The 27,307-nt window shown below is 39.3% G+C and overlaps 1 protein-coding gene across 4 annotated transcripts in view; it reads left to right on the top strand.

Moving 5' to 3' along the window:
- NRP1 (neuropilin 1) overlaps positions 1 to 27,307 on the top strand; it is a 113,193-nt gene that overhangs the window by 29,945 nt on the left and 55,941 nt on the right. For all 4 annotated transcript variants that reach the window (XM_050332309.1, XM_050332319.1, XM_050332297.1 and 1 more), the window contains exons 4-5: positions 16,785 to 16,966; positions 21,583 to 21,810. In XM_050332309.1, the coding sequence (XP_050188266.1) occupies positions 16,785 to 16,966; positions 21,583 to 21,810 (410 nt within the window). The remainder of the gene's footprint in view (positions 1 to 16,784; positions 16,967 to 21,582; positions 21,811 to 27,307) is intronic.

Here is a 27,307-nt window from a genome sequence, read left to right as displayed (position 1 = left end):
CATGGTATGTAATCCATAGCTTTCCGTCTACTGCACCCTACAGAGTCACAACCCAGGGAACCAGAAGAGATCAAGAGGCTTTAAAAATGTCAGGCTACAGGATCTCATTTAAATTATTAGGTGAGATGCCCTCTTGGTTTTGACATTAACAAAACATATCACGTAGCCTGTTTTCTTCTCTCCCTTTGTGCTGATTTTGACAGGCTAGTGCAAATTGCCTGTAGAAATTGTACTTCTGCTTTCCAGCATCACTTTGGGCATCATTTGAAAACATGTTTTTGTAAAACAATATAATATTCAAAGGTATTTGAATCATGTAGAAGCTGGAAGATTTGTAACAGATTCTTAGCCAGTATTGACTGAAATAAAAAATTTGACAAAAAAACCCAGAAATCTGCCTTAGGTGAAGCTGATAAGTACTTGAGGAATATAAGAAGGCTTATCTCTAATTCTGTTAAGGGATTCAGCTTTAAGAATTGGGCATTTCTAATTCACATACCTATGGTAAAAGGGGTTTTTTGGGTTTCCAACAATTGAAATTGAAACAATCATAAGAAGAGGGCTTTTTTTTCTTGTCATTTGTGTTGGCTTTATTGCAGAAAGATAGCTACAGTTCCAACCTGATGTCATACTGTGGAACATTAAAATCTTTCTTTCTCCCAAGCTCTGTGTGCAGCCTCTATGCTGCTAAATCCTTGTGCATGAGTAGTCTCACTGACGTCAGCAAAAGCAGGGCTGTGCAGTCTAATTCTTAAAATACATCGTGTACATATAAATTCTTCCTGCTGTCGTTTTTATCTCAAGTTTTGTATGGTGAAGCATATGGCCTGAATATGAGACTGGCTGAATATTAAACTAGCTTACTGAGTAATTCATGTTTCTAAATCGTATGAATAGGGGATAGTACTGATTTAATAGAGCACCAATCAGTCAAGACTTATGTACTTAAAATGAAAGAAATACAAATACAAGGTCATCAATATACACATGATTAAAGATCACACTTAAAAGCAATTTTCACCATGCCTCCTAATCATGGGTTTGTGTTTCTGTGTGTCTGTGCATATGAAGGGTGGACTGAAATAAGGGAAAAGAAGGTCTCAGCACCATTCTCTGTTCCTTACTTCTGTCGAGGCCTTTGGGATTCTTTTACAGAATAACCGGGATATTGCAGATAAGGAAAACATAATGGCTTAATTTTAGGATTCAATTCATATGAAACCATTTTCACTTACCTTATAGCAACTCCCTGATTTTCTTCTCACAAATATGTTGTCTAAATGCAGATGGTCAGGAAACTGCAAAATTGAAGCGAGCAGGACTCGCATCCCTAAGGATTAAAAGCATCAGGAGACAAAATGCATGTTGGAGAGGGGCAAACTTAAGTTCTAGGTGTAAAGGGCACTGGTCATACTGAATGAAAGGTATTTCACATCCAGAATGCCTCACCACAGTGAAGTGTTTGCTAATGTGCTTGCTTCCTCTCGTGTTGCCCCAGGTATCTAAGGCAATTCCTACATGGCAAATGGAGGGAGAGTAATTTATAACGTGACAGACTCATGCTAAGGCTGGCAGGGAATATCGTTAACCTCACAAGTCTTGATGTGACTGAAGAGGCTTGAGATCTGTATGGGAGACAAGTCTGAAAATTAACAGCCTCATTAATCAAATCACAGTGTTTTGACAACTTCGTGGTGTGTATGCAATCTATCCTGTGTACAATTTAGCTAAGACTTTTATGCAACAAGATTTTTTTTGCAATAACTTTATGTGAAAAGACTCCACCTCACAGCACAATTACTGGATTGTATGCTGATTGTTAAAGAGTGAAAAAGCATAGTAAGCTGAGATTCAAATAGAAAATCCTGCCAGGATTATGAAGGAGGTAGCACATCTCCTTGTTTCTATTCGATTTTACTGACTGAAGTATAATCACCATCATCACTTATTTAGAAAGTCTGGAGGAAAGATGGCCAACCTCTCACACCTGAGCTCAGGGACAGGAAATACTCCTCTTCAAAAAATTTCTTCTTTGAATCCATTTGCCCAGTGTGTTTAGTCAAAAGTGAAAAAAGTGTGGATAACCTGTGGGGCACCCTGCCATGACACAGCAGAATGTGCCCTTCAGATTACCAGTTCTCCAAAGCAACAGGTCACTCAGGGTAGTTCAAAGTAATTCTGAGTCCCACAGATGTCAAACAATCATTTTCTGCTTAAATACAGACTGTGCCCCAAATCCTTTGTTTTTCAGTCTCCTTGTAAGTACCTATCTTAAGGAGCTTAGGAATATACGGTTGCCTCTTCTGCACCTGGGGATTTATGCAGAAGGCTTATTAATACTTTTGACTATTAATTGTATAAGTCCCTACACATCTAGGCAAGGCTACATCACTGAGTATTTCTGGGTTTTAAAGAAATGTTATTGCTTGTTATAACGTGCTTAGTAGAACAAGACTTGATTTAGTGACAAGAGTAGCCAAATGCTGTATTTAACTATGAATGTTTTGAAATGGAGGCTCACAAAAAATACATAGTATTTTAGGTCTCTTTGTCCTTCTTTCTCATTGTCCCTCTTCAAAGGTAAAAATTTGAAATCAAAGCTAAAAAGGGTTAGAAGCAAGAATTCAGAACTGTCAAGCTAAATATATCTATTTACAAAACATGTATTGAATCACAAAAGGAATGACAGTGTCGTTAGTACTGTAGCCATTTCAGTTCATCTACTGCCTTCAAACTCTTTCAGGGAAATATCAATATCTGATTTGCCAGTCTGGAAAGCTGAGGCACAGGAAAGTTAGGTTACACTTGGCTTCACTGAATAGTGATGGCAGAGGAACAGAGCCTATGCTTTCAGCCTCCTGTCCAGTCTTTTTCCTGTCAACTCCTATCTCCCTAAATGACCTAACTAAACCCCATCTTACTGAGGGCCATCTAGGCCCACATTTGCAGCATGAAATCTCAGCTCTCTCTCTAATGTCACAGCTTTATGGCCCTGTTAACAACTGTGTGAACAGTACAGAGCTGTAACAAAACAGAAAGTATATAACTGACTGAACAGGGCAGCCCAATTCCTTTCCAATGCTCCTGCCTTCACAGCCAGTGGCTCTCAAAAAGCAGAATAACTCCCAGCTTCCAACCTGCCGCAGGTTGGACATTTGCATCTGTGCTGCAGTCACAGACGTGACTGCGGCATCCACAGTGGTGCCAAATTCTTACCCAGCTAGTGGCAAAGCTGTGGTGGCATAGGATTTATTGTTCCTGGTGGGAATATTCAGCACTGAACAGAGTCTGTGGCATTATTAGTGCCTTAACCAGTTAATAAAAATAGTTCAGACATGTGTCCCTGTGTTGTAATCACATCTCCAAATGCAAGAATAGCTTTTTTTGGTGGAGTTTATCGCTGCTCTGAGCAGCACCATTAACAAGCAGTACTGTGATTTTACCAGAGCACAGTGCTGCATAGAAACTTAGGTTCTTTCCAGCTGATATATCCTTTTGTTGCTGGCATGAGACATGTTTCCATGATCCTTATCCCTGTGGGGAAAAAAGATGCAATCCTTCATCAGTTCCTCTATTATCCCTCACTAGTTCTGATTTTTGTGAATTCCCAGGTGAAGTTTTTACAGGGGAAAGGGACTAAGGTTTGAAATATTTCTCAAAGTTGTCTGGCTAGAGTGGTTCCTATATTAGGCATGCAGCAATCACGCAAGGACAGAGGGCACTTTGTAGTATCTCTTTGAGAAGAAATGTTCAGTAATTGAGGAAAAGCTGAAATATGGGATGTTATATGCCAAATATGTGACAATTCAATTCAGTGGAGCTGTTTCAGGAATCTGTTCGTCACAACATGTGTTGGTACAGTGAGTCAGACAGGATTGTGCCTCTCCAATGGTCTGTTAGTCTCCTAACTACCCTTTGTTCAGAGAGAGAGAAAGAGGGACTGGTTTTACAGCACCCGTGAGACCAAATTCAGGTTAAAGCTAATGAGGAATGTGTATGTTTAATTTGTTAAAGGGTTTTTCTGCATGTTTCAGAAAAGAGGGAGGGAGGTATTACCATTTCCCCTTTGTAATAAAAAACAGGATCCTGTGTCTTGGAAATGTTTACAGCCTAACAAAATGAGGTTATGCTGCATTATAAAATTTTAAAGGGGGACTACGCACTGACACCTAGGCTCAACAGCAGGGAACCCATGAGCTGTTGAGACAGGAAATTTTTTTTTTTTGTATTTTGAAATTTTGAAAATAATGTTTCAGGTTGAGAGGAAACAAGTACTTGCGTCACAAAGTTTGAGATACCTCCAACAACAGACCCTCCCCCTGCCAGGTACCAGCAGTTTTATTCAGAGTAGGGGCTGAACACAATGCATGTACCACCTGGCTCAAAGCTGGGTAGGTTTTTTGTTTTTTGGGTATTTTAGCACTGAGAGAGCAAACCTGCAGGTTTGCCTTTCACTACCACACTACAAGGTGGCAGTGTGTGGCAGTACTGCTGGTGCAGGACAGCTCCAGAAGTGCACCGTGAGCCCTGTGGGGCAGCACCCTGGGAGCTGCACCACAGCTTGGACACAGCATCGGGAGGGTTAGCAACAGAAGGATGGAGGTTGTGCTGCCAAAAGGAGTCCCTGCGTCCTGTACAAGTCAGACAACTCTGTGAGCCAGCTCAGGAGGCTCTAAGTGAGGAAAGGGATGGGGTGTTATCTCATTTCCTTCCCAGACTTCCTACTACTGTTTTGGGCAATTTATACCTTTAAGAATGCATAAGGCAAACAAACCTTGTTCTCCCTAGTATGTGAAAGCCTGTCTTTTGCATTATTAAACCATAAAGGAAAGCCTGGCGTTATCTCACTCAGATTCTCTGCACGTACAAGAGAATCCGGCCCAAATACATTTCACAGCTTGTCTGTCTGAGTTAGCGTGCTGCTTGCCATGAGTGAAGGAGAGAATCAATGCTTAATACCACAGAGTCTTATACAGGTTGCTCTTGTATGCTTATCACCAGTAACTAGACAAACAAAAGTAAAAGTACCTATAGATACCTACTGAAAGTGTAAACTAAACAAAAGCCATAAATCCAGGATTTTATCCATTTAATTGCAAAGTGCTTTCATCAGCTGTATAATGGTTTATTGCCTTTCAAGGCTTATTTATTGTTATGATTAAAGAAGACTTAGAACACCACTCTGTTATGGGTTACAAAAGGAGAAAAGTTGCAACACCATTTATGTTTGCAATTCATTGAGTTACTTACAGGTCCCCTTGATCTATCAGGTAATACAGTGTTATAGCTCCATTTCACACTGTCCATTTCCCTAAGCAGAAAGCAGGGACAGAAGTCTGACCCACAAAATGCAGAAGACAAATCAACATCATTATCCCATAGTTTCTTGGACCCAGTAACAGCTCTTTCCAGAAGACTGTCTTTTTTTAGATCACAGCTGTCGAAGCAGCCTGTACAAGGATGGGAGGGTAGTTCTAGGAGAACATTACTGCTGACCTCAAAAGCAGCAATTTCTGTGAGTGTGTTACTCCTGACTTAGGTTTTACACTACTCTGATTTCAAAGACAGGGGTCATCTCACAGCCACGCAGCTCCAAACAAGATTTAGCCTCCAATGAGTATAGGTCCAAACGCTCAGCAGATTTAAGAGAGGGTATGTCTCAAGAAGTTGCACTGATGAGGGAGGAAAAGGAAGTGGAAAGAAGACAAACTCAGTCCCATTTAATGAATACTTCCTTGACATTTGTGCAGCTCCCGCTGGGGATTTGAGCTGGCACGCATGTATGCAGTGTGGTCCCAATTACTGAAACCATGAGCTGTGTATGTGTTTGTGTTGCATGGATGTCCATTACCCTGCTTGCTTTCACAAGTAAATACTAAGTACCAAAAGAAAATGAAGCAAAATTTTTTAGTAGACTCTTGTGAGTTGTGGTAGGTTTTCCACCTAATTTTCCACTGTAAATTAGCGTAGGGCAATGCACCTCAGATGCAATGCCATTAAACTCTGTAAATTTGTACCAGAGATGATGCTGATCTGCTGTGCACGTTTTCCTTTATCACATGCCTCTCTTTCTAAGAAAGACATTTTTATGAGAGGTGGATCACTGGGGTGGGTTTTTTGCATGGCTGGTTTGCCCCACATTCAAGCTATAACAATGCAGTTTCACTGGGCGCTGGGTCATATGGCTGACCTCAGCTAACAAGCTGTTCCTGTTTTTAGGCTACTGGGAATGTTTATTGGCCACTGTTTTCCTCCTTTCTAAACACGTAGTTATTTCTCAAGACCCTTATAAATCATAAGGTCAAAAACCCCATAAAAACTGTGACTCTCTGTGATATAGGATACAAATGAGCTAAACTCGGGCTTAGCAGCTTTAAACATCTATGGTATATTTTATCATAATAGAAATACATTCATTTAAGTTATATATACTTTTTAGTTCAAGGATACACACAATAAAATGGCAGTAAAGTTGCTCAATGGGACAAACTTTTATGTACTGATATTTCAAATTGGTGCAGTTTAACTGTGAGCTCTATTACAAAAGCAATGTACTGTAACTCTGTATGAAACTGATTTTAAGAGAAATAGTGCTCTGTTTGCAATAACTATTAAGTAATCATGTACTTTATAAGAAAATGATGCTGAGGGAAATATTGAATTTCCTAGTGTGAATTTCAAGAGCAGATCTCAGGGAATGCTCTGTATTCATGTGTTGGATTGACACACTGATGTGTGCAAAACCCAACTTACACCTATAAGAAAAAGCATAAGTTATCAATTGGAGTTTTATTTATAATGTCTCTACTGAAATTAGACAACAAATTGGTAGATAAGAGTTAGTAGCAATTGCTATAGTTAAATTTGTGTAAAGGTTTTCACTCTGCCTCCCAGTTCTCATATGCTTTAGTAGTTTTTAAATATACATCTTCCAGGCTGAAAGTTTCCCAGGCTGCCTCTCTGCTTGAGAATGAACTTTGGAAAGAAACGTCTGAAATGATTCAGGTCTTTTCCTGTAGAAAGAGTATAAAAAATATACACACAGAAACACACACATACGTGCATACACACGTTCCAAAAGAGAGGAAGACAAACTGTGGGACTTTTTCAAGCAGCTTTTCAGACACACTTACTAAGATCAGAAGGCTGGAATGTGAAAGCACCGTCCTTGAGTAAATGTTCCTTGCACTGCTCTTAGGAAATATCGTTTAGATTTCACAAAGCCAGGGCTCCTTTAAAGTTGCCAACTACAAGGATTACTCACACAGCTTAAGGGTTGTTTGTTAAAGTGGCAATGTACACAACCAAATGATTTTGTGCTGAGATAACATGAGACATGCAGACATGGTAAGTGGGTTGATCTCTGAACTACAAATGTTTCTTATTCAGCTTTGTGTGCCTCCTGTGCCAGAGAGCACTCCTAGATGCTGTGGCCAGGCACTTTGTCTTTGCAAGTTTGTAATATATGAAAGAAGTAAGGAGAGATGGTTTTCATATGTAAGTGTTAAAAAATATCTGCCAAAGGTCTTCTCAGCATTATGAGAATATTTAACTAATAATGCCACGTATTTCACACACTTTAGGACTCTGTTTTCAATACAAGAAAGCCTTGAAAGTTTTGATCTCCCTTATGTAATTTAAACTCCTTTTTCCTTGATGATAGCTTAAGGAAGTCTACCTCTCCTTCCCCCACTAAAAAATCCATGGGAAAAGCCCTAACACATGCACAGAATGAAACACTGAGAAGTCAAAAGTTTCAAAGCCAAAGCTGTATTTTTTTCCAATAACTCCACTTGTTTGTACATATATCTAGTCATGTGGCTATATATGGGGTTGAGATACAGTCTCAGCGAAGAATCAATCCACTCATTTACATGTGTCACATTTTCAGGCAAAGAGGACACATTGCAGTCATTTATATCAGTACAGACTAGGTACATGAAGACACTAATCCCACAGTGGATTTTTTACTTGGCCAAAGGTCTGCCCAAAGGCCATGTGATGCAGAAGCCACAAGAAATGGAACAACACTGAGAAATATTGAGTTCCGAGGGCCTAACACTGCATCCTTAATATTCTCCTAATATGGTTCCTAACTGGAAATAAATGAAAATGCCCGTCATTTTACTGCATTTACAGGGCTTCAGGACATGACTGCTATGGAAGAAAATTGCCATAACTTCTGTTCTAAAGCTGATATGCATGTCTGCAATTTCCTTTTTCCTTTAGACTCTTTTAGTTTCATTAATTATAGGTATTGGTCAGAGAGGTTGTAGACAGCCCACAAGGGACAAATATCTGAGTTTCAAAAGTGTGGAACTTATTTTATGTTCTGAACTTTCACAGTTTTTGTGGAAAGCTAACATCTACCTAATACTTTTAAAAGTCGAGTTCCTAAGGTTATGATTAATATACTACATAGATCCCAACAGGGTAATTACAAATTAATCAGCAGTTCAAAACTCCCAAATGGAGTACTAGAAGGTTGCCATCACTTTAAAGCATTCCTTTTCTACTTTCATGGAAAAAAAAAGAAATCACAACCAATTCTGAACTTCATTTGATACAACTCTTTCTCTGTTCTTTAGACCTTCGAGGAAGCAAAACCGAAGCTTCTATAACTTACCAATTAGGGAGGTTTTTTAGTGAATGCTAACAGCACTAATCCAACCACAAATCATTAAACTAGTTAGACAGTTGAAAAAAATATTTAATGGATATAGAGTTATACAGCAGTGTGTGTGTATATATGCATGAGTCTCTGTATGCAGGTAATTTAGTCTAGTTCTCCTACAGAAATCACACAAACCTATTTGTGATTCTGTGTGAGACATTGCAACCCCTTCTTTCAGTCATTCTGTGGCTCAGGAAAACTTCCAAGTTTCAAGCCTCTGTTAAGAAGCTTTATTTGAAACCCACAGAAGCCACTAGGAATCTTTCCATTATTTCAGGAAGAGCTCGTATATTTAAAACACGGTATCTGGCTATCGAGGCTTTGTTCCTTGGTGTTTGCAAAATTTCTGTAAGACTGCTGGCACTCAGTCTCTCTCTTCTGTCTCCACATATGTAAAATGAGAATGACAATTTTACCTCAGAGGAATGTTGCAAAGCTTCGCTTATAAACAGATTGGCATACTTGGGTGAAGTTGCTCCACTAACGAGAAGTGTTCTGATTGATGGGCATCTCCTGGGAGGTCATAGAAACAAAAACAAAGCCATATAGTCGAGGTTTTGGGCATGTTTTGTTTTGGTTTTTTTTTTTGCTTGCAAGAGCCTACTCTTATGCAAGACGGCTGCTTGTGTCATCTTTTTTCCTCTCTTATCACGTAGAATATCTTTCCAAATCTAACCTTGTCAAATTAGTGGCTAAATACCAAACTAAGCCAAAGCATAACCCTCACACCTGAAATGTCCACGTGGAGGAACCTGAGGTGCAGTGAGTAATAACAAAATTAGTTTTTTAAAAGTGTAATTTTTTTCCAGTGGGACACCTAAGCTGTCTCAATGTAGATAAAGTAATTACCAAACAACCAGTAAAAATTAGACTGCATTTCATTTTGTGAAGAACACTGGAAAGTTGGCAAGAGGTAAGATTTTGCAGTGAAATAGGGAAGTGAACAAGTTGTAAATGACTCTAATATCTTCCAGATGGCATATTTTACTTGGGAACTGAGTTTAGAGTAATTAGAGGCATGTGAATTTCCTATAAATACTAAACTTCACCAGTTTGACACTAGAAAGCTCCTTCGTCTCTGAAGTCTTTAAACTGCTAAGTGTTTCTTTTTCCCCCACTTAAAGTGGAAGTCAAGCATTTGTAAATTTGTCTTATTTGACAGACAGAAACCTTTTCCATGAGAAGATAGCATTTTTCTATGCCAGAAAGTTATGAACTGAAGTTCCTCACTGAAGAGGTTTAAAATTGAATGTTTCTTCCCAGAAGAGATTTTCTTTTTTATATACTGGGATCATTATATTATAATTTATTACAGTTTATGGCAAGCAGTGAAATCAGTGGAATTTGCCCTAACTTCAAGATCAAATCTTTTCATTGGTAAAATGCTTTTTGCAGATAGAAGTGCTGAAGACCTTAGCAGATGAATTTTGCTTTTACTTCCCCTAGGACACTGCAATACTAAAATGGCAAAACCTGATCCCTAACCTCTGATTCTTCTTCATTTTCTGCATGACATTGTTTCATACATTCCAAAAAGTGAATCCTGGTGTTCTCATTTCTGTTGAAGTATTTTCCAGGTTTTATTTGGTATAAATAAAACAGAACTGAGCAAATACAAGGTAAAATATTCTGTCACCGCCTGCACCCTCTTTAGCCATATATCAGTGTAAACTGACTTAGATCCATTGACATGAAGGGGCTAATCGCATTTGCAGCAGCTAAAGATCTGTCTACTGTTCTCAGTGGAGCTGTATAGATAAAAGTGCAGATACAATCTTGCTCATTTAGTTCAGATCTTCAGTTCTGCCAGTCCCAGGTATTCAGAAGGCATGAGCCAAACAACCAGGAACATGTGATAAGATGAAGAATAATCATATTTTAAAACAGGAATTATTATTTTTATTACTTCTGGGCTTTGAAATTTTAATGGTTAAAGTATGTTGCATTTCAGACTCCTTTGTTCAGCAGAGAATTAAAAGCTTAATTTCAAAATGAAAGGGCAAATCCCTATTCATCCAATGATTCCAGAAACCAGTGTAATAACAAAACTGTTGCTAACATTAGGTGGAATCAAACTGTTACAGTGGGTAACTGTAGACCTTCATCGATGTCTTTGTTACATCTTTTCTCTTTTTCACTGCAGCATTGTCTTGTACTTAAATAGACCCTTAGTAGTTCATTCCTAATGGGGACCCACTGTCAGTTAATGGCATTAGTAAATTACTGAACAGTGGCCAAATCCCAATGGCCTTATTCCCAGAAATCTTTTACGTTGACAGGACCTTTGTATGAGTAACTTCAGTGAATTTTGGCCCTGGGTGAAGACCATAAAAACACAAGCTTACAAAAGACCAATGGAAACAAAGGCCCCCCAAACTGACAGTAAATTACAAATCATTATTTGATTGCAAATTGTGTATTTAAATACCCAGGACTTTAGGGAACCCTGGGATTTAGATGACATGTTCTCTCCTTCGGGAGATTTCATCCCCACCATGAATCCACTACAAGCAAAAACAGTTTAAAAACCTCCTACCATGGGCACTGCCTTCCAGTTCCCCCTTTCTTACAGAGTCTGAAATGCCTGGCTGATCCTAATTCAACTGGGTGTCCATATGTGGATTTGAGGAAAAAAGGGAGAAAGGGAGAAAGGGAGAAAGGGAGAAAGGGGGCCGGAGGGGGGCAGGGGGAGCAGGGTGGATTGGGAGTGGAAAGAGAGATGAAAGTATGGAAAGAAAGGAAGAATGGAAGAAAGGAAGAAAGGAAAGAAAGGGAAGAAGGAAAGAAAGGAGAGAAAGGAAGAAAGGAAAGGGAAGAAGGAAAGAAAGGAGAGAAAGGAAGAAAGGAAAGAAAGGAAGAAAAAGAGAAAGAAAAGAAAGAAACGTCACTTCACTCATCCTGTTAAAAACACAACCACACCAACAATTGACCTGGCAGGATGGAAAAAAGAATCTCCACTGGGAAGATTGCATTGAGTGATGGGAGCAAGTAGCCAGGCAGGAATGCACCATGCAGGACCCCATGGCACACTTGAAAGGGGCTAGGAAAGGAAAAAACCCTTCAGTTCCCATGCCACCTGGTGACCAGAGAGTACCTGTTCCCTGCTTAGACTTGTTGCAGACACAGCAGTCACTCGGGATCCTCCAAGGGCCACATGGTGCTTTCACCTCCATCAAGGTGTGTTTTGAGGCCCGTGTGTGAGCCCTTGGTGCAGATACCTGCACTGACAGTCCCTACAGGGAAGGCTGTAGAATGTAGCTCCACAGAATGGGGCAGCCCCTCAAAGCCCATTAGATGGGTCACCTTCCAGGAGGCCCTGGAGAGCAGTCAGGCTCTAGAGAGGAGGCTCAGATGGAGAGAAACCCAGCAGATGCTGAGGTTCCAGGCAGAAAATCAGCCCATTTGGGGCTGTGCTTAATTTTTATTTTTAACAACATGTACTTCTTTTTCTTGTTGCTAATAAACTGGGATTAAGGTTGGTGTCCCTCAAGTGCCTGCAGCTCTTAAGCTTTTAGCTCTGGGATACAGATTGCCTTATGCCACAAGCACTGCAGTAAATCCCACACCTCTAGCCCTCAGTAACTAATGGGGCACAAAGCCACAGTGCAGAACAACTTGAAACTCTTTATTTAGATTTCCTTTTGCAATGCCTTCTGTTCAGCTAAAATGGAGCCCTGTGAGGAATAAAAAAGAAAATTCTTTTTAAAATAAAGGCAAAAGAAAGATACATACTAAGAAGAAAATTCCCAGAACAAAAGATAGTCCCAGAATTAAACAGGGTGGATAATTTGTGTCATGGAGAAATTTAGCAGCTTGGTGGATGTGGAATCAGAGTGATAAAAGAAACAGACACTTGGAAAATTTTTTCATTTTAACAGTTGAGTAGCCAAAGTACTCATAACCACCCTATAGATCATAGTAGGCTGCAGAAAAATATGGCATACTCAGATGTAAATTGTAGTTGTATAGGCTTCACTGATTGTTTCATAAAGTTAAATGGCAGATATTTAGACTTCAGATGAGTTCTGCCTGTTTCTTGGGAAGGAATTTTTTTAGTCAAAAGGTGTAAGATGTCACTGCCCCAGTAATAGGAAAATGTATAGCTTGGCAGGGTGACTGGCTTCAGCAGTAGGTGAGGCTTTCCAGCGTTTTCACTTTGCTTTCTGCAGTACAAAGTGCTGTGGTCCACTTCAGGGGTCTTCAGCGTGTTCAAAACTGAGCCCTGACATAAGCACTGTTATCACCTACTAAGACTGGAATTAGAAGATTCACCAAAATCTGTACTCTACAATTGTTTATATTATTCATTGCTCAGTGCTCACTTTATAGGTATTGCTTGGCCTTTTCCTCGAAAGCATAACTTGCACTCCCCCAAAAAGAACACATTTTTCACAATTCCCTAAAGAATTTGTAGAGGAATTCTGAATTCCCTCATTTTTCCACTGGGAATCTGTCACAGACATTGTTTTACTGAACCGTAAAATTAGGACCAACTAGTAATGGTGTGTTCAGGCACCAGCTGGGAGGAGTGGGAAGCGTGTGTGAGCTGTTGCACTGCAGCCTCCCATCCGAAAGCCATGCACTGGCCTTGCACACCACAGAGGCTGTAAACAGAAATGGAATATCTGGAATGACCCAGACAAGCAAAAATGGACCAGTTTTGGCGTTGTGGCATTGTGGCATAGAGGCTTCATGAACATATCCGCTGATTGTCCCCTCTTCTGGGCAGGCATCTCCTGTTTTCATATCTGAACTTGTGCTCTAGTCTTTCACCTGAAACTACACTTCATGGTTAGCGCCATGTTTATGTTTACATCTCTGTGCCATAAGCCCTAAAGGACTATAAAATTACAAGAAATATTTGCCACACCATTGACAGCAGTAACTGAGTGAAGAATTGCCAAATGGGAAATCCAAATTTGCAAACTCAGTTTTCTGGGCTGTTTGCCGAGTCTGTCTGGGCGCTGCAGAAGTGACGCATTCAGTCTTCTCGCGAGGGTGCCAATGTGCCAACTGCATCCCTGGCACAGCATCTTCCGACAAACTTATGGAGGAGAACTGCTACCAAGTCCAGAGGGAGATGCAAGCTGCTTTCTGAGCTTCCTTGGCAGCAACTCCATTTCCAAGTTGTGACTGTACTTTCTGCTTTTTACCAGACCAGTTGTTTGTGATATGCTATGGTCTCTGCTAGGATTTTGAAAAGTGCAAAAATGACAGCGAGATGTTGGTTTCCAAGTATAAACTAGTAAAATCCAGAGTAATTTCATTTCCCTGAGAAAAAAGCAACATAGATACTGATTTGCTGCAACCCAGATACCATATGTTGCCACCAGTGTGGAAGAATCAAAATCCATTCACTAGCTGCCAAGTGAAAGACATGATCCTTAGAACATGAAGGTTGTAGGGTTCATCTCTAAAGCTTCCTCTTTTCAAATTGTACTTCTTACCTATTGTCTCACAGCTAAATTTTTTTTCTGTCTGTCAGTAATTTTTCCAAGTAAAAGAAAAAAATTGAAAAAATTCTCCAATCTTCCACGGTGTTGCATGACCTATAACTTGCAAAATCCATTAGAAGACAGCCTTTTAGTAACCAAATTGTGTAATTTACAAATGCACAGCAGCCAGAAGGAGCACCACAAATTACAAATCTGTCACTATAAGGGACAATGGAAAATGTGGGCAGGCTATTGCTATAAAGGAGGAAACCTAGAAGAGTGATAGAATTTAATTTGAATGGGGTTTTTTGCCTAATTTACTTCATATAATAGCAAAATTGGTACTTACAGGTTAGTTATTTTTTGGCTGTATATGGAAGACTTAGACTATCTAAGATTGTTTATTTTTAAAGTGTAGAAGAATAAAAACACTGAATCCAAGCCTTTGGAATTTTTTATCTTCTTTATACATGAAGGAAAAAGAATATAAAATTTGCTTAGCGTTTTTTCATGCCATTTGAAAATTTATTTACTGTTGAGGCTTGAGCAATGAATGGTGCCTAGGAAACTGGTGCAATGTCATGATGGGGAGAAGAGCAAACTGTCACTCAGATGCTGTGGGTTTATACAGTTACTCTTTAACAAGGAGTTAATTGCTTGGAGAAAAGTTGTCTTGTCTAAAATTGTCAACACACATTTTTTTCCTAAACTCTAAAATTTACCAAAAAAACCCCCCAATAATTCTGAAATCTCTTCACAGTTCTCCTCCTAACTTTCAAATCCTGTTATACATATATCTGAAAGACATTATAGAAAGAAGTCTAATTTTAAAAAATGCAGGCTACTTAAAGTATCTGTGAAATTATATCAGAAATGCACATTTCCACTTTGTATCTCCACCAGTCGGCACTGGGACAGTGAAGCCAGTGAGCTGAGCAATTGCTACTAGAAAAATCAAATACATAAGAGGAAATGCAGTTAACACAATATTTCACATATGTTAATGCTTACAGTTCCATCAGTGTCAGCTTTATTTTCTACTTGATATACACCAAAGCTGGCACACAATTTTAACTGATGAGGTAATGTCATTTTTAATTTAAGGAGCCTTAAGCCGTCCACTTTAACTAGTGATATCATCTTTGCAGCTGTCTCATGGGACTTCGTGTAAACATAAGTAATGTGCCCTGGATGGTTTGGAGCAGAGTTGTTAAAAATGACATTGGTCATCATGAAGACATTTTTTTTCCTTTGATCTCTTTAAGAATGTCAGACACACTTTATTGTCCTGTCATTTTTAGCTCTTCCTTGTGTATTAATATGCTTGGAACATTTCAGTGAGCTTAACAGTAGAATATAAAGGTCTAAACAAATTAATGGCAACATTTTAATGTCAGTCGTAGTAAGATAATGAAAAGTAAATGAGATTGTCTGGCTAACAGCAACTTGTTAAATGAAAGGGCAGCGTGGCTGAGACACAGAGACGCAGGGGCAGGGGAAAGCCTTTTGCCGCCGTCTGAAAGAGGCCCAGAGCACAACCCAGGCTCCAAATGCCACCACCTTCTAGGAGAAGATTAAACTGATTCTACAGATTGAGTCTGCTCCTCCTTCCTGTCTGGGGTCAAGTGAAATCATCTGCTAATAAAACTTAAGAACAGACCTGTCTCTGCACCTGCAGCTTCTGCTTCCTGTGACTTTCATTCTCGTTTGTATTCCCTTGGCTGGTTCAGCACCACCAACCTGCTGGGCTCGCTCTTCTCAGCCCTTGGAAACCAAATCTGTCAGACCAGACTCCACACATTGGCATCTCTGGTGACAGAGGAACCCTAATGTGTTGCTCACAGGCTAACTTTTACTACCAATCACTATTACATTATTATATGCTTTTCCTTATACAGTTCTGAGGAATGAAGGAAGCAACCAGGGAGGATTTAGCCCAGCCTGTCTAGTAATCACATGCTGTACAAGTATGAATATTATAATGTTCACTTCTTGATTCAAATACCCAAGTAAAGGTGATTTGTACTGAAACAATTTTTGTCTGAGAAAAGCCAAGTGCTGTAACTGACTTGTGGATTTTGTGATTTGCTACAAACTATTTGTCCAGATAACAAGGAAAATAACAGATTTTTCTACCACTGATCTGCAACATGGCAGAGTTTTGAACAAAATCTAATGTTTAGGGATTTATTTATTATTCTGTGGACATATGTTTGGAGGACAGCATATGGAAATCAAAGTATTGTTCTTAAAGAGCTCCAGCCAAAAAGACATTTTTGAATTCATAACAGAACTTCACAGTTTGAAAAGAATGCTATGCATTATGTATTGATAACAACACTACACAGACAAAGGAACACAATTTAATAATACAGAATTGTGCTCATGAGATTTCCTTTTTTTTTTTTTTTTGTTAATTGGTTACTTTAGCTGACATTGTCTGCAAGCATAATGGACACCATTCTTCCTAATAGTTCCATGTTGCCAGATGATGTCTACAGACATAATGTAGTCCATTTTAATTATTTCATTTTGCTTACATCTTTCAGCATAATGCATTTTCCAAGCAAGCTAGCATTTTTCTTGATTATCTATGTTGTGTTATGGTTTCTAAATTAATTAGGTCTCCTTCTTTCCTGGAAGTTAAAAGTTTCTTCCTTCCATTTATCTACCAGGTATGATTATGTTGAAGTGATTGATGGAGATAATGCTGAAGGACGCTTATGGGGAAAGTACTGTGGAAAGATTGCTCCCCCTCCTTTAGTGTCTTCAGGACCATATCTTTTTATTAAATTTGTTTCCGACTATGAGACACATGGAGCAGGATTTTCTATCCGCTACGAAGTTTTCAAAAGAGGTGAGAAACAATTCTTTGTTATATAGTTCATAACCTGTGATTTTTACTTGCATCAGAAAGTTTAGCATAATTCTCTGGAATGGGGGGAATGCATGCAAATGCTTGAAAGAGAAAATCTTACTACCCTAGTCATTCCAAGGCATGTATTCAGTGGGTGTAAATCATTATTAATCCAGTGGGTCAGCTGTGTCTGAGGGTTGACTCCTCTATGTGAAATATGATAGTTTTCATCAGCTGTTTGTTTCAACCATCTTAAAACCATTAGCTTTTTTTTTTTTTAAAATAATAATTACTGTATGGTTTACAGTTTTACTGCCTTAACAGCACTGTAACCTTCTGAGCCCCTGACTCATTTTGGTTAGTGTTTTGCTCTGCATTCCCAAGAGATGGCTGTGGGCTTGGAAAAGACCAGAGTACACATGGGCAGCAGATGATGTTGCTGTTGCTTTCACAAATCATGTTTGGGAGGTAAAGGAGAGATGAAGCTCACTCTGCTCACAGGCATGACCTGCTGGATGCTCGTGCCAGGAGTTCTGTGCCAGTGAGCACAATTAGCTGGATGGGCCACAGAGAAAGCCCAGAGAAACAAAGAGTGAAAGATTAACCAGACATATAGGCACTCCTTCTTTTATAGCACTTTCTCTAGAAGGTCTGTAAGGTCATTTTTTTAGCATACATCTTCTCTATAGCTGGATTAATAGCTGGATTAGTAATTCAAGTATTCCATTACTTGAGAATACAGGACCAAAACTCATAATATATAAAGAGACAATAAGGTTATTTCTGTAGAAAAAAAAATTGACTTCGATGTCAACGTTTAGGGTAATATTCACAAAAGCAGCTCAAAACAAAATTTCCAGTGCACATCACTCCCAGTCAGTACCTCATTTCCAGAACCAGTTCAAATCCCTTTTATGCACCTAAACCAGAGCCAAATTTTCAGCTGTGTTCAGCACACACACTTGATGGCAGCTGTACTATTAATGAAGATAAGCACAGTAGTGAAGTCTCTTTTCTATTGCTATTGCTTCTCTGCACAGTGTTAATTGGGGCCACAGACCTCTTGTTCACCATCTTCCCTGTCTGTAAATCCACTCTTGACTCCCAGAAATTCTTTTGCTGACCTCCAGGGTCACATTTTTTGAAAGAATTCAGCATCCAAATGACACCAAGCTTTCCTGAAAAAATATCTCTATTTGTTTTGGTGTTCTTAGGAGGGTAAACTCTTGAAACTGTGTTCTGATGTTTCTCATTGCTTATATATGCACTACCATCTTTCATAAATTAGAAGGCTGAAACACAAGATGAAGTGAAAGAATGATCTGTAAAACAATCTATTTCAGTAACTGAGCATTTTCAAGTAAAAAAGGTTTATTTATTTCCTAATAGTGTAGTGGCAACTCAGAACTCTGACAGGAACACTGTTTATTTCCTTGTGTGGTCATTTACATCTCTCAAAGATACACATTTACAATGTTAAGATGGTGTTATGAATGTGATTTTACACACACGGAAGTCAGGAAACTTGAAATTATGACTCCCAGAGCAACTTTAACTCAGGTTCATTCAGCACAAACTGTATATTAAGGCAGGAAAGTTATCACCATGCACAGTGTTAGAAAATACCGTGTGTACACAAAGGATACAAGCTATTGTTGCTGTGGGAACACAGCCCTTTTTAACTTCTGAATAAATGCATATATGCTATTCCAATTTTGCATTTCAATATCTGTACCAAATAAAGCTGACCAGTTCACCCTGTTGTGCAGGTGAAGCTCAGCTGCTCAGACAAGTATGTTTTGTTTAGCGTATTCACAACTTTGCTCATAATTTCCCAGGTATGAGAAGCATGATTCCAAGCCAAGGGTCCTGTGGTGCTGAGCTGAAGGCTGAGCTTCATTCCTGCACACTATATATTTTTCCCCATCATTCATATGGGAGTAGCCCTAGTTTTTGAAAATAAAAAACTGCCTTATGCTACCTGTATTCTAAGCTGAATGCTTAAAATGCTGCACGCCATGGAAATTGTAAGGAGAGACCAGCACACACAATGACCACGATAAAGGAAGTATGGGCTTTCAGAATAGGAGCTGTCTTTACTTCTCATTCAGCTCCTTAACCAGAAAGACACTGAAGAAGTTGAATGCAGGATTAAAAGATGAAAGCCATTTGGCCCAACGTTTAGCCCATGTGAAATATCATCATTTTGGCTTCAGTAGACAGCCTGTCTTAGGATGGATGAGTGACTTATTCACTAGAAAAGAATCCACACGGTTCACAGTCAACATTCCTAACTTTAGTCAACTAAATTTATGGTGTAAACTGAAAGAAAAGAAAGTGTCAACCAAGAAGGCAAATGATTTTCTGGCTCGGTGACACCCACAGATAGCAGATGAAATTATCTCCAATGTCATCTCTTTCTTTTCTCTCTCTGTTGCTTCCTCTCTTTCTTTCCTTCAGCTCATATGTCTTATTTCATACACATTCACACATGTAATTTCTCCATCTCAGAAGGATCTATTTTGTCAGGTCTCTGCTGGAACCTCCTCTGCCAGTTTTCCATGAAGATTGCCCATGAAGTTTTTCATAGCCTTAGTGTTGATTTAATTCCTGCAGCTGCTTCACAGTGTCAATAAAGGGTCAAAATCTGTGGAGGGCATTTTAGTGAGACAGCTCTTGTAAAAACAGTTTCTGTTTCTTGCACCAGATTGACTCAAACGTGTTTAAAATAAAGCAAGCTGGTACTGAGATACCATGTGTGAGTGTAAGGAGCCTGACGATTGTGCACTCTCAGAGCCAGGATCTGGCTGTATTTAATAAAGCAATAATGATCCTGGCTTACGTTTTATATTGCATCTTTTATTGGATTCCAAGAGGAGTACAGAGCACTTTATTCTATGAATGGCATAGCAAAGCTATTTTATCCTGGAACAGCAGCTACTGGTGGGAGTGAGGAGCAACACCAGAATATAACCCTCCCATACATGACAAGGAGACAAGGGAATGACAGGGAGAGAAGAGAAATATCTGACTAATGTGTAAGGGGGTGATTTAATTATAGGCAAAATGTAATTTCCCAGATTGGAATGGGTCAGGTTACATGGGCATCAATATCCACATCTTCCAAAATATGCCATGAAGTGTTCTGAATATTCATGTGATAGCTCAAGCATTTTCTATCAGTATCTGCTGAAGGACAAAAATACCTGAACTGACTAAATTCATTCAGACCTTTCTCTTGCATGCTGAATTTAGCTGGGACATGGCCAAATCTGTGGGGGGTAATATTTTTGGCGCATTCACAAGGAAAACATTTTCTACAGTGAAATAAGAGTATTCATATATGCAACAAACCAGACTGTTTTCCTTCAATGATCTGTGTTAAGCATTGGAAATCCTCTAAGGCTCCTGACTACAATTTCTAGGCATCCTCACCCAAATTAAAACCTCACACACATCATTCTCCAGCACAAACCTTCCTGTTGCAAGCAAACTGTGCTCTCTGTTCCTTCCTGTACCATGTCTGAAGACCTTCATCTGAGTCATCCTAACTCGGACTGCCCAGGTCAGCTGCTATCCACCAATGCTCCAAGTCCTATAAATCACTCTCCCTTAAACTTGGAGTGTCAAAAGGCAGAGAGGGGTACCTATGCTGACCTTGTAGGAAGATGTGTGGGCAGTGCCTGCAGCTGACTTCTGAGCACACCTGCAGGTGTGGGATCCACAGAGAGGATTCCTGAGGGACCTAAATGAAGGAGTAATGTGATCTGTCAGCAAGAGAGAGACTCCAGTTTGTCCCTATATTCACAAAGGCAAATCCAGTGACCTGGCCTTCTATACCCTTACATCTTAACTTCCACTTTCCTGCTCCACCAAGAGCACTGTTTGGAGCATCCCATTATGCCATGGTGGGGATATCAGGGAAAGCTGGTGTGTCAACATTGACATTAGGTGACTCCTAGCAAGACTGCCTGTAATCACACAGTTTATCATGCCAGCACTAGCAGCAACATTTTACTGGTGCACCTGTGTCAACACCACTCAGAATGAGTCACTCACCCTCCGTACATGTACGAATTACCTTTCACATTTAGTTTGTCAAGGAGGCATAGGTCACATCTGGCAGAGGTACTGAGTCAGTGCTCCAGGAATCTGAAACCACTACTCCCTCTACTGAATTCACTCACCCGCTTTTGTAAAAAATTCTATTTCACCAATAAAAGCCTGTCAGCCATAAGATTTAAAGATTTGAGCTTGAAGGGGCTATAATTATTTCTCTAGGGCTCTGTCGAGATTTCTGCAGCTTACACTTTCATTGTTCCCTCATGACTTTGTATTTGTCATAATTTTTTCTAGAGCTGGTACAAGTTTTCATATTGTTCCATACAAATTGAAAATTGAAGATCAGACAGTATATGCGAATTGGGCTTTAAAACCTGACTATCAATAACAGGAACAAGCTGGCTGAATGATTAATGCAGTGATTAAAATGAGGTGTTTCATTGAAAAGCCACCTTTACTGCTGGAGAGACAATACAACCTAATTTGTTTCCCAGCTAACTACTTTGCATAGTAACATAGTGTTAACCCAGTTGATTTTTCTCCTTCTCCTACAGGACCTGAATGTTCCAGAAACTTTACTTCCTCAAGTGGAGTGATAAAGTCCCCTGGATTCCCCGAAAAATATCCCAACAGCCTTGAATGCACTTATATTATCTTTGCACCAAAGATGTCAGAGATTATACTGGAATTTGAAAGCTTTGAGCTAGAACCTGACTCAAATACTCCAGGGGGAGCATTCTGTCGCTATGACCGATTGGAAATCTGGGATGGATTCCCCGATGGTAAGAGAAAAATGGACTGTGATATGCATAACCATTACTATGTGGTGGGCTGCAAGGCATATTCCCATTTTTTTAAATGCCATACTAGAAAGGTCCTTGCTTGATTTATGTGAAGGGAGTTGAATTAAAGAGAAATTGGGAAAATGTTCTGTAAATTCATTCAGTAAAGCACATCTCAGTGTGAATGAGGGTTTTTTTTTTTTTATGAAATATGCTCAGTCTTGAACATTTGGCTCAGTGGAAACCTCTGTGTTCAGTCAGCGGGTATATGTGATGAACCTCCTACACTAAAACAAAGTAAATGTAAGCCTTATAATGGATCCCCACATTTTCACAGCTAACAGATGATTATAGTCCAGACATTTCTAACAAATTGCAGAAATTGGACTTCAGGTACTGACCCTCTGACTTGTGGAGGAACTGCATTACAGACCAGCTGTCAAAGCAGAGAATTTCTTTGCCAGAGAAAACGTGGTGTCCATACAGTTGAAATCATGGTGACTAAATGATTAACCAGGTCAGTAAGCAGTCACTGAGTTATTCATTCAGGTGGCTTCGGTGACTGGGCACTGCAGGGTTCCTCCATTACAGTGCTCTCTCTTCCAGCAGTATAAGCAAATCCAAAGGTTTTATCTTAATTTGTTAATTTATAATCTCCGATTAGCTGGGCACATGTGTCAGGGTGGGTGTGCTGGGTACCCTTCTGGAACGCCTCTGCCATCTCAGTAATTTTCCACTTAGTTGTTGACCACACTTGACCTTGTGCACATTCACTAAGTGCATAGCTAGGTATCAGCTAAGCCTGTAGAGCCAGAGAGCCCTCATTTCACCCTCTGCCTAGTCTCATATCCCTGTTTTACACTGAGACTGACAGACAAAGTAGCTTCATGATTTCTGTCTGTTTTTCATGTACAGCTCTGGGTCCTCGAGATTCAAGTCTCCTGTAGGTCAGGGAGCTGTGTACCAGTTCTCCAAGGACCCAGCATGATAGGCTGCAACTCCAGCCTAAAAGGGACTGTTCAAGCTGAGTGCCTAACCTTTAGGGTGCCCAAATGCCTATATGACCTGTGCAAACAGCTATGTAAAACTGATTATTTGTGATGCCTTTTTCACTGGTTCTACATATGGCATAAGCTGATGAAGAGAAACATCTTGGAGCTGTCCTTTCTCTTCTTAATTTTGTAATTTGTAGCAAAATTCAGAGACTGAAGATTTATGTTGTTTGTGTTGGGCACTAATTACAAATATTTCAGTTTTCCACTGGTATGATAATGCTTATTAATAGATTTTTTTCTTTTATGAACAGCAGTGGCAGTTTCTACAAACTGCTAATCCTACATTAATATTTCATCTAAATGAAAACATGTACCTTAAGGAATATATTATAAGAACACATTTACACTTGTTGTTTTCCTAGATAAATTCCCAATATAACTTTGCTTAAAGCTTTCAACTCTGCTTAAAGCAGTAAATAGTTATGTGGTTTTTAATGTATATTTGGGGTTTTTCCTCTTTGTTTTATGCTTAATGGGTTTATCATGACTCTTTTCAATGCACTCCAATAAATAGTGAAGAAAGACCCATAACATAGCTAGAAGACTATTTAGTATTTAATGTCTCAATTAGGAAGAAATATTGCAACAGTACAATAATGATATCTGGAACATTTAATAATAGGTTTATTTGTATGTAGGCCTAATCTGTTCAAACCAAATTCCTGCAGAACTTGCATTTAAACTGACATATGAAAAGATGATCCAATCAACCAATTTATGTGTCATATAACCAAAAAGAAATGCATTATTGCCAGTGTAGAGAGTTTGAAAGAGGTAATTTCCTGGTTCAAAAAAGTGGCTGAGCAGTACTAAAGAGCAATTAAAAACAGGCATTATCAGCCTTCCAATTCCCTCACAAACTGTCTAAACTCAAAATGATCCAGGCATCCAAAAAGGGTGTTTACATGTTTGTAAATATTTGACTGAATTTGTGGGTTGTGAAAAAAATGTTTTCTTTGATCCAAACTGTTGGAGGTTGCTGCAGTTGCAGGGAAATGTTTGCTACATCATTTCACTGCAGGACAATTCTTAGCCAACAGTCAGTCTCTCCTGTTTAACTTAACACTACAAAGGAAGAGAGAATGTGATTGCTTCTCTATAAATGCATCACAAGGCAAATCCCTGGGAGAGGGAAGAACTATTTGAACTTAAGAGCAAAGCTGACACAGGAAACCATGGGTACGACCTGGCCATAAACTGAAGATAGAAATTAAGTTTCTAGATATCAAAAACAGAATGTCTGGATAATCTGGGGGGGGGGGGGAGGAAGCAGAGGGGAGGGAAAGGAGAAAGGAAGGCAAAATTAATCTAATTTGCATCTCACATGGAAGTAGTAAATTTCTACACTGTGGAAAATTATACAGAATGGTTGCCTTTGGTGAAGGGAGGCTCACCCAAGTTAAGTCTTTCAGCTGTTTGTTCATTTTGCTTCAGTCCATCAAAAAAAAAGTATTCTGAAGCCGCATCTACACTATTATTAATTGAAACAGGGACAAGGCGTGGTTGTGTGCACTAATTAATTGCTGGTATACTCCCTGCATGGTTTTAGCACACATCAGTTGGCACTTTCCCAAGAAATTCCTAAGCATGATTTGGAGGACCAGGAAAGCAGAGGTCATTCCCAACAGGCATGTTGGACACGGCCATCCAGTTTCAGGGGGAAGAGCCCCATAGGGGCAAGCTGTGTCACACTTAGTCTGGTCCCAGGAGCAGTCCCTGGCTACTGACTGCAGGTTCAGAGGGTGTTCCCTTGCCTACTCTGTTTGATGATAGGAACAGCATTCCATTCTGATCTGTCTCAGACATCTACTTTAGGACACAGTTAATGGACCTCTGGAGGTTCTTGTCTCACAGGCTATACTGGGAGCTATGAACCAGTAAGTTGGATGTAAACTTAAGATACCTGATTTAAAGCAGATGAATCCCATCATAAGTGGAAAATGTTTTCAGTGTAGAATTTGATCAGCTACAGTCACTAGAGATCACCAGGAAATGAATTTGCTGGTTTATACAATTGTGAAAAAAAAAAGGGGGGCAAAAAATAAAGAAGAGAAATGTTCTCTTAAACAAATTTTCACAATGATGTTTAAAAGGATATGTCAAAGTCAGTATGCTTCCATTTACATTTCGCTTCTAAGTAATTGCCGTTTTACTGATGGAAAACAATTTTCTGTTAGACAATTTGACAGCAACTGTAACAGTCATTCAAAAAGACGTTAATCCTGAAATGCTCTGTCACAATCATGGAATCCTCAGCCTACCTGGTTGTCCTTTTAGTGGATTGAAGCTGGCAAGTGCTGAGTACTTGCGTCTTGATTCTGCAAAATATGTGCTTATCTTTGAAGCATGTGAGCAGTCAGATTGACTTCAAAAGGAATTCACCAAGGACACTTATGGGACCGAAGTTAAACAGTGGTATAAGTGTTTTGCTGGTTCAAGGGGAGAATGGTAGGCATTCAGGAATGCTTCAAAAACTGGCATTTTGTTTCTGCGTAGCTGCATGCCAAGGGCACGTTGCAAATATTGCAGAAACGGGACCGTGGTTTGAAGGAGATAATATGTGGATTTAGAGCAGGAGAGTGAATAGATCTCGGAATAGAAATATGTGATTTTGCATTAACAAACTAGACACCAAAAATATCTTTGCCCAAGGCACAGATATACCTCAGACAACCTCTACTGAGAACAGTCCATTGATGACTTTGAAGAAAAATAGCCCACTCAAAACAAGTACTAACTTTAGTGATGAACTGCACATATTCATCATGCAACTGTCTTTGAAACTCTATAGACTGTCTACTAGGGCTCAAAAGTAATTTAGAGAAGTTTACATATGGTTTGAGAACCACAGCCTGAGCATTGCTGCTTCGGTCAATACCACAAGAGCTTCTACTGAATGACAGAGCGAAGCAAAATGCTTTACTGCAGTCATTAACATCAGTGCAAAGGAAGATTTCTATTAACCTAAGTATGTTTCTCTTCTGTTGTGGTTGCTTTCTACACTCTTGTGAGAAGTTATTAAGATATAAGGGCATACACAAGCTCAGTGTAGCTGACTCTGGACTGTGAGGATGGAATTAATTTTTCAGTTGTTTTCTCTTTTGTGTGCAAATATTTTGTCAATAAAAATCATACTGCTGTGAAAATACTGTCCACAACACAACAGCGTACTTATAAAAGGCAGCTTTAAAATTCAGTAAATGGCTAGTTAACATTTAAATATTTTAGAAGTATGATATACCTTTTTTCCTTTCTTCTGTTTTGTTGGGGTTTGTTTAATTGTATTCCAAAAGCTATCATTTCAGCTAGATGGACAAATGTGCATTTCAGTAAGTCTCAGAATTACTGGACAAAGATACTCTTTGTCCAGAAAGGCAAAGAGTAGAAAAGTAGAATTGGTAAGGATAAGATTTCTGTTTAGTCTTAAACCACCAACCACATTCTGTATATTCCACACTCAGATCTGTAAACCTTCAAACATATTAAGAATAATCAAGGAGTTTTCAAGTTCTGCAATTAGATTCTGCATTTTGGGAAGTGCTTGCAAAACAAGTGTCTTAGTTGTCCTTCCATCTTTTAACCTGAAAGTTATTGAGTTTTCCACTACATTGTGCTATGCCAGTGGAAAGATGAGCCAAGGTCCCAGAAACAGCTACAGCATGGGCAGTCAAATGAAGTAGCTGGCTCACTGAAATGCCTTTGTTCTGCAGGTAGTGTAGAAGTGTCCTTGAGTGAAGACATTTCCAAGTGACTAATATTTGGAACAGGACTTCCTGGGGAATTCTGACATAGCAACATGATGGTCTAGAGGTAGAAGTTGCAAAGAGCTTTCTAGGTCTAAGGACTTTTCAGGATCTGCTACCCTAAAATTCCCATTTGGAACTGTATATGGTCTATTATGAAATCAGCTACTAAGGAATTGTCAAGAAGATGGTAAAAAAATTAGCAGTGGCATAGTCTACCTAATCAGACAGCAGTATCATCCCCTAAATGACTACTCAGGTGGTATACCCTGCACAGCATTTATTTGATGTGGTGACACCCAAAATATTTGATAAGTTATTGTAATTCAAATGTTTTCAAGACTTGAATGGGGAAAAAAGGAGAACTTTGTGTTAGCTATTTATGGAAGGAGAACAAGAATCTCTATTTCATCCAGTTGTACTCAGATCGATATCGTATTAGCTCAGCAGGCTAAGGTTTACATGTTGTGCAAAAAATTCAATACTTCTTTGTGTAACATTCTGAAAATTTTTGGCTCTTGCATCTACACAGCTAGCAAAGGGAATAGCACTGTGATAGCAGGGCCAGTCTGTTGAAGGCTCAATGTGGAATCACGAAATGTGTCTTAAAAATTATAAACCGGTGAGTCATGGGGAATCTTAAAGCCTGTCTGCTTTAAACAAAGTTCTCTTCTGTTTGTCATTTCAAAGAGGTTTCCC

Source organism: Myiozetetes cayanensis, unplaced genomic scaffold, assembly GCF_022539395.1.
Source record: "Myiozetetes cayanensis isolate MyiCay16 unplaced genomic scaffold, myiCay2020 scf1, whole genome shotgun sequence".
Taxonomy (NCBI): Eukaryota; Metazoa; Chordata; class Aves; order Passeriformes; family Tyrannidae; genus Myiozetetes; species Myiozetetes cayanensis.
Note: the sequence above shows the minus strand (reverse complement) of the source record. Positions and strands in the feature narration are given on the sequence as shown.